The sequence below is a fragment of the Fopius arisanus genome, unplaced genomic scaffold (genome assembly GCF_000806365.1).
Source record: "Fopius arisanus strain USDA-PBARC FA_bdor unplaced genomic scaffold, ASM80636v1 scaffold00092, whole genome shotgun sequence".
NCBI lineage: Eukaryota > Metazoa > Arthropoda > Insecta > Hymenoptera > Braconidae > Fopius > Fopius arisanus.
In genome coordinates, this window is record NW_011887831.1 from 211,272 (window position 1) to 219,558 (window position 8,287).

Sequence of the window (8,287 nt, forward strand, 5' to 3'; positions counted from 1 at the left end):
TTTATCGCGTCGCCTTCACGCGTCCAACACTTCTCCCAAAAAATGTCAAATTGATCTGAAATATTGACAATCCATCGGTGAATTTTATCGAGCAAAATGTCAGTCATTGGTACGTACGATTTTCCCCGGATTTTGGGACTTTTTGGGCTTCAGGGAGGACCCGGGGCCTTTGATAGTCGACATAACCTCATATTAATGCAAACAACTGAGAAATTCTGAATTTATCTCGGGGATTTTGATATCTTGGGGACGTGGGGGGCCCGAGGGATTTTTCGAGGGGTCTTGGGGATTTTGGGAAGACTTTCTGGGACTTTTTTTGAGTGGGAGGGCCCAGAACAGCTGGAAGTACCTTTTTGAGACTGAGAGGCGAATAATTGTAAATAATAAATAAAATAAAAATAATTGTTATGCCCTCCAGACGATTCAGAGGCGATAACCTTCGAGGTGGAGGACTTCCAGGTGCTAGATGAGTGCGTGGGAGAAGAAGACACACCTCCGAACGACGACAATCAACAACAGGAAGAGTACAACGATAAAATGGATGACCCCGAGGAGATAGACTTCACAGCTGACCTGGGTCTGGACAATCTGAACGACCAGGACGTGATGGAGCACCTGAATGAGATCGAGAACATCGTCCTCGACGCCAAGAGCTTCGGCCTGGAGCCCAGCGAGGACGACAAACCCTCTGTAACAACTGATGACTGTCCTGACATCATTCTCCTCGAGCCAGACAAGTCTGATGACCCAGCAATCAGTGAAGCGGGTGATGACGACAAGAAAGAGGAAAAGCCCATCGACCCTGAGCACCAGTGGTACGAGGAGAAAGTGAGTTCAAGTCGAAAAATCTGTTAACATCTTCAGGGGAAAATTTATTACGAATAATTGATTGATAAATGATTAATTAAATCCTCAGCTAACGGCAAAAGTGGAAACCGTGAAAGACAGACTGGCGAAACTCTCTCGAGTCCTGGAGTACTCATACCCCTGCTACAAGGACTACCTGCAGCTCCAGGCGAAGAGGAATTCAACAGCAGTCTGTAAACTAGATCCCCCGAGACGCTGTCCCCTGGACAGACCCCACACAAATCGCTGGAAATTCATATGTGAGTGACAAAACATTCGCCTCCCCAAATAAACACCTAATTAATTTCCCTCCATTAATTTCCCTCATTGTAAAGATCGTGGGAAGGATTGATCGGGCCTGAAGACGATTTTCAAACCACGAATTAACAAATTGTTGATATTTCTCGGAGAAAATCTTCTGGATGAGATAAATCCAGTGATAGAATAGGAATTAATAGAATTTAATAGTAACTAGCGAGCGATTTGATTGCGTTGTTGTGAATTATTATAAAATGTAATCCGAATGTTTAGGCACTCGAAAGCCTCTCGAGGAAACAGGAGATTCAACGGAGGAGATCAAGGATGAGAATTCCATCGGGAAGATTGTTAAAACAGCATGGCGATTGGCAGCATCTGGTGATTCGGTTTCCAATGCCAATGCATTTAAAACCAATCCGCCATTTGTTATGCATGCTGTTAAGGTACAATTTCATTTTATAAATTATAAATGAAAAATCCATGTTTACAGCAATGCAGAAACAATGACAATTTATCGATGGGGACAGATGGTACGATCATTCAATGACCAATAATGTGAATGGATAAAGTGAAATTGGAGGTGATTAAATGGTGATTGTCACGAGAGGCACAAGATTTTCATCAAGAAATAACTTTGACTGTCATATTTATGACAATCTCATTGTTATGAAAATAAAGTACGAGACAGGGAATGCAGCCTCACGATATCATTTTTAATACTGATGTATTAATTATGCTGAGGTCCTGATGAATTCCAAATGAATTACCAAGATAATTGTGGAGATAGCCGAGATATGGAGCTGATAAAATAATTCTGGATGTCCATCTGTCCCTGGGATCAGTCAAACGATCAAATGATCTTTCAATGATTTCGAGTCATTGAAAAAAATATTTTAACCGTGCGTTAAAAATAAATTAATCGATCAGCTGATCAATGAATAAATCGATACTCTACGGTTGTTGTTTAATTATCAAATCGTTTATTTATCTGTCGATTTATTGATTGATAGATTTTTTTTTTTCATGAAGTGCAGTTTTTCTGGATTATGCGAAGTGAAGTTTTGTTTAGATGTAATAACGATTATTCGTGCAGATATTTGAGGACTTCATCAACACCGAGACAACTAATGAAGATGAGATATCAGCGGTGGATGATAAGGGATTAAATGATGAGAGAGAGACGTGGCTGTGGCTGCTTGTACGTAGCAATAGCAATGATGAACTCATGCTCTTTGCTACGGGGAAAGAGATATCTCAGGGTAGAATGGAGGAGCTCAAGGCTATATACGAGGATGGAGAGGGAAAAGAGTGCAAAGTTAAATCACTTTACTGCAAGACCACCTCCAAGTGAGTTTTTATTTATTTTCTGTGGATTTTTCATCAGTTGCTGATTAAATTGATGATTTTTCATTTTAAACACTGGGTTGATGATTTTTTAGAGTCGATGGAATTGTCGTACCCCAGACTATATTTCTGTCTGGGGCTGAGGCACTCGACGAAACTGTTGGTGATTTGAAGATTCAGCTCGCACCCAAGACCAATTTTTGGTCCAATACTACGGGAGCTGAACAGCTGGGGAGAGCTGTCAAGGATTTGCTTGATCCCAGAGCTGATACCACTGTCATTGAGATTGGATGTGGCCTTGGGCTCATCTGTCTCATGCTAGCTGCGGTAATTATCATCTCCCCTTAATTCTCAGACGAAAAAAAAAATTCCTCAGCGAAGAAAAATGAGGAAATCAATAAATACATAATCAATACTCAATGATTCATCATTGATCTCAGAATATCCCCGATTAAAAGGGCATAACTCCCTGAAATTGAAAATTGAAATAAAAAAAATATTCCCAAAAGAAATAAATGAATAAAAAAATCGATAATAAAAAATGGTTCTTCCAGCAATGCGAGAGAGTGATAGGAGTGGACTCTCAATCAGAGATCGAGGAGGCGGAGATGACATGCGACTTGAATAAAATAAAGAATGCAACCTTCATAATGGGTGATTCCCCAGAGACGATGTCAAAGCTATCGAAAACGGTATTAAATCGTAAATCATGTGCAGTAATAAATGGAAATACATCAGTTGCTCGTAAGATCGACGTGATCTGGGGTCTCCGGAAGATACCATCACTGCGTCGAGTGGTGATGGTGACAACTCTGGCGAAGCAATCGATTCGTTCGATCCTGGAGCTGATAAATCCATCAATACCGGCCCTGGGACGTCCCTTCGTACCGATAAAAGCAGTTGTTGTAGATACACTGCCAACAGGTCAGCACTTCGAGGTGGTAATCCTGATGGAGAGACGTCCAGCCTCGTCCCTGATCCACCCAAAGCCAGATAGAAATCCCAACGCAGGGAAGAACGATCGAAATTCAACAGTAAAATCAGATCGCACCGTCAATGCCTCTAAGCAAGACCGTACAAAATCAGAGACATCACCTAGGCCCTCGAAATCCACATCCAATACTCCAAAGGCACTCGCGACGTCGAAGGGTGTTGCCTCGATGAAACGCCAACCACCTCGTCGATCACTACCTGATAAAACTCTAGTGAAAAATCCATTTCACGAGAAAACATCACCAAGACCCTCGCCAAAACCCACCACCAAGTCCTACAAATCCCCTCATCTTCGTGATCCACCACCGAGATCTGCTCGTCCCCCAAAATCAATTCTCAAGAAACCGGTGAAACGATCTCACAACGAGTGCGAAGTATTCAAGATATCAGTCCCCACGAAGCATCCACGACCATCAATTGATCCCAATGATTTGAGATCAAGATTGACTCACAACAGATCAGAGCCAGATCTTGCTCACCAGGTGAGGGAGCAGCAGAGAATTCTCGAGGCAGCGAAGGAAAAATTGGCGACTAGTGTCGATCCAGCAACAGCACGTCAACTACAGGAAATTCTTAATCTGGCGCTTGAACAAACAAGCAATATGCAGAATCAATTGCCAAGATCTGTGTGGGATAGAATAGCACCACCAGAGGGTTCAATTATGGATAATCGGAGTCCCAGTGATGTGCCCTTGAAGGGGAGTTTTGTCCAGGAGAGAGGTGGTCAGGATATCGTGATAACAACTCCAAATGCAAAATTCAATGAGAGAAAGTATGAGGGCATTCCCCCAGCGAGTCCAAATCAGCTGATGCCAAGTGGTTATTTCGCTGTCGCTGACAGAAGAGACAGACGAGATAAACCCTACGACAGGGGTGATAAATGGGCTACGAGGGGTAGATCACCGAGGAGAATCGGTGACAGGGTATCACCGAGGAGATCACCACCGAGGAGAGGTCTGAGTCCTCCTAGGAGGGGTCCAAGTCCACCCAGAAGGAATTATTCACCTGGTGTGAGGAGGAGGACACCACCGAGGGCTCAGATGTCACCCATCAGGAGATCACCACCCAGGCGGCAGTTGAGCCCACCCCGAAGGGGACCATCGCCACCCAGGAGGCAGATGAGTCCACCGAGAAGGGATATCAGGGATTTTGAGGGACAGAGGAGATCTTTGGGATCGATGGGACCAGCAATGGCATCTATGGAGCAAATGGAGGTCATGCGAAGGCAGCTGTCACCACCGAGGAGGGGTATGTCACCTCCTAGGAGGCAGATGTCACCCCCTAGGATGATGCCGTCATCTCCCAGGCGACAATTACCAACAACTGTCACTCCAATGTTTGGGGATGACTGGGATATTCCGAGTAGAGGAGCTATTGAACAGCAGAATAATTGGCAGAGGCAGAGTGACAGGGAGAGGGCACCCAATAGTGGTTGGAATTTTGGTATGAGTGAGGGAGTCAGGGGTGGTGGACCCATGGAGAGGGGCATGGGGGTTGCACCTGGGGGAAGGGGTGAGGATAATTGGAGTGGTAAACAGAGTTTGAGTGAGAATAGGTGGAGTGCGGGGGGTGGACCACCTGGGGATAATAATTGGGGCAACAGGGGAAAAGAGGGATTTATTGGGGGTGCTAAGGGTTGGGAGGGGGGTAAAGAGGATTGGAATGATCTCCCTGAGGATGCCAGGGATCCCTGGGACGATGGGGGAAATAAAGATCGGTGGCAGGGACCTGCGGCACAGAATCCGGTTTGGTCGCTGCCTGGAGGATCTGGAGGACAGAGGTGGAGTCAAGGCCAGGGGGGGCAGGGGGCACAGTGGGGCCAGAGACCTGGGGGCTTCTCCGGGGGCTTTCCGTCTAGGTCTTTTGGGGGTTTTAATGATGGACGGTAAAGGGGAATTTTAAGGGGAATTATTCTGAGGGGTTCCCGAGGGACAATTCAAGATTTTTCTTTTTATTCTGGAATTTCTCGTGAATATCGATTTATTGATTTAATAATTTTGGGATTTTTCTGTGGAACCCACGGTTTTTTTTTCAGATAAATCGATAGTTGTGGAAAATTAAATGAAAAACTGAGAAATGATTTTCAGATTTTTTGAAATTGAGTTGCAGTTGTAATTGGGAATTCACCGGGAATTATTTGATGGCAATTAGTTGGAAATTAGTTGGCAATTAGTGGAACCACCTCTTGCTCACCTAGATCAACCAACTGGCTTTGATTTTTCACTCAAACTTGTGTGGATATCATTTTCAATTAAAGTATTCAATGTAAATTTTGATTTTCCATTTACTTTCGTTCTCGTAAGTATTAGTGTGAGTATCGATGTCACTGATGTCTCACTGAAATTTTTCACCTCGATGTGATTATTTTGTGGATTTCATTATTGGATATCTCAGAGATGATGGGCGGAGGGAAAATTGCGATGAGAGAATGACTCAAAAATTTAATTGCATTCCTTCATCGATGAATAATTAATAATCGATTTACAATGGATGGATAATTAATTGAGAAATTGTCAAGAGATTGCCATTGATTATTCTCAAATAATTTTCTTCCATTTTTATTTATCCCTCCTCCCAGGGATATCCAGAATAATTAATTATCTCGTTACTGGATGGAGTAAAATGAACGTTAATTAATAATTGCCTGATCATATTCCTTGATGATTACAGAGATAAATGTATGAGTGTCAGTGATCAATAAAGACTTTCTCACGAACAATTAACAGAATTATTGATTTATTATCAAATTATACGGTGACATATAAAAATGCTGAGTTTACGGTTGATGTGATTAATTAAGTTAATGAATTTAAATAAAATCTGCTTTGGGGATCACGACATTCACTGATGCCGTGGCAGAATCACTTGGAAACAAATGCAGGGATTCAATCCACCAATTCGGTTTTTTAGTTGCACTCGGTGCTGAATGCAGACATTTAACTTCACACAGTCTTCAGGAATTATTTTAGCTTTAAGATCTTGTGTATTTTCCCCAGATGTGGAGCATGAAGACTGAGGCGATGAACAGGAGAGACATCACGAGCACTGGCACTGGTCCACTGTAAATAAATTTATTAAAAATATAATTACTGGGTAATGGAAAATGGAATTTCACTGTTGGAAAAATATTTACACTTTAATTCCAGGTGAGTCGTCAGTGTAGAATCTCCACATGCCTCCGGAGCTGGTGCCTGTGTTCCTGTTCCTGGCGGATGTTGCAACTGTTGTTTTCCTCTGTCTGACAGTTCCAGAGCCACTGGTCCGGGGTGCAGCAACAGCTCGACTAGGAGATTTACCTCCAGAGCCCACAGAAGTCGCACTTGGAGCTGCCGGCTGTTAAAAAAAACGTAAAAGTTTATACAAAAATTGATTGTCAATGATTTTACGATGGAATTTCGAACGCCAAAAATCCCATACGTTCTAAAATAATTATCCAGAGAACAGAAATTGCAATTACAAGAAAATTACAATTTTTTTCTGGCTGCCAAATAAATAATTTGCCATTGACAACTGAATTCTCCAGAAAATATTGAATATTAAAAAATTCATCATAATTTGTAATTAATAATTCATCCCGCAGAAAATATAAACGAAGAATTGAAGATTCTCATTGAAAAATGGAAAATTCTTTAATTAAAAAAAAAAAAAGGGATTAACCTCTCAACCTGATTTTGGAAGAGTCGAATAATATTGTTACTCACCATTTTTTGTTGCTATTAATTCAATAAATTAGGGAATTAGGGAGAAGAGACGGTCTCGATCTTGACACTTGACGAAGTGACGGTTGTACGTGGATTGTTCGTCGATCAGAAGCTGAATATTCCTGAGCAAATGGAAGATACGTGTTTACTGAACCTTGTGAACGGTTTTGTAGTGGTGCGACGTGTCTGTGTCCACGTGGTTCACCAATTACACGTCAGCATAAAGTCCAGTTTACATGCCAGTGAATTTAACGTCAAAACCAAAGAGGGTTGACTGAAATAGTGGCTCAGTTCTGGGGGTTTTTTTCACCCCAGCGGCATCGTAATACTGCACCCCAAGAGAGGGAGGGTGCAACATGCAATGCTGGGGTGTCCATCAAGTCGACGGGGTGAATTTTATTTTCTGCAGTATGAATGCTCTTTGTTTTTTATTTATTTAACTGAAATTTAGCCCACTGCAGAACGGGCGGAAGGGGGAAGCCTCATCTTGTGTAATTTCAAATAAAAAAAATTTTCAATGCATTGAAGATATACTACTAATGAAATTTTAATTCCAGAATGAGCGCGTTGGCTAATTGGCAGCGTGCTTGCCTGCCACGCGGACGGCTAGGGATCGATCCCAGCCGTCATTAATTTTTTTTTTTTTTTAATAATTCCTATTTTTTTTTTGTTAACGTCTAATCCATAGAAAGATCGTTTAAAAACTGAATTTTTGAAAATCGAGAAGATATCCAGTGAAATTGAAAAATTTGACATTTTTTAAAACGATACTTTTGCAATATATATACTCCTAATGAAATTTTATTATTGTAATATTGCGTTATCCTAGTGGTAACGTGCTCGGCTAGCACGCCGAAGGCCCGGGTTCGATCCCGCCTTCATTCATTTTTTTTTTTCAAAATAATTCGAATTTTTTCTTTTGTAAATGGCAAATCCATCGAAATATTGTTTAAAACTTGAAGAGCTCTTCGATTGTCATGTTCCCCTGATACTTTTTCAAAAATTTCGAATTTTTCACTTTCAGTGAAAATTTCAGTGAATAGCTCTTCGGTTGTCATGTACTCCTGATACTTTGACAAAAATTTCGAATTTTCCACCTTCAGTGAAAATTTCAGTGAATAGCTCTTCGGTTGTCATGTGCTCCT

General features: G+C 41.8%; 2 protein-coding genes across 2 annotated transcripts; one reads left to right on the top strand and one right to left on the bottom strand.

Moving 5' to 3' along the window:
- The first annotated feature begins 18 nt into the window (after nucleotides 1–18).
- LOC105270660 (uncharacterized) lies at nucleotides 19–5,450 on the top strand. Its single transcript, XM_011311755.1, has 7 exons — nucleotides 19–109; nucleotides 419–828; nucleotides 917–1,106; nucleotides 1,378–1,547; nucleotides 2,198–2,451; nucleotides 2,544–2,775; nucleotides 3,003–5,450. The coding sequence occupies exons 1-7, from the start codon at nucleotides 97–99 to the stop codon at nucleotides 5,328–5,330; spliced, it is 3,597 nt and encodes a 1,198-aa protein (XP_011310057.1). The 5' UTR covers nucleotides 19–96; the 3' UTR covers nucleotides 5,331–5,450.
- Nucleotides 5,451–6,160: 710 nt separating this feature from the next.
- Nucleotides 6,161–7,321, bottom strand: Sec61beta (Sec61 translocon subunit beta). The gene is made up of 3 exons (XM_011311756.1): nucleotides 7,143–7,321; nucleotides 6,575–6,774; nucleotides 6,161–6,500 (listed from the first exon to the last, which is right to left on the bottom strand). The coding sequence occupies exons 1-3, from the start codon at nucleotides 7,143–7,145 to the stop codon at nucleotides 6,413–6,415; spliced, it is 291 nt and encodes a 96-aa protein (XP_011310058.1). The 5' UTR covers nucleotides 7,146–7,321; the 3' UTR covers nucleotides 6,161–6,412.
- Between the last annotated feature and the right edge of the window lie 966 nt (nucleotides 7,322–8,287).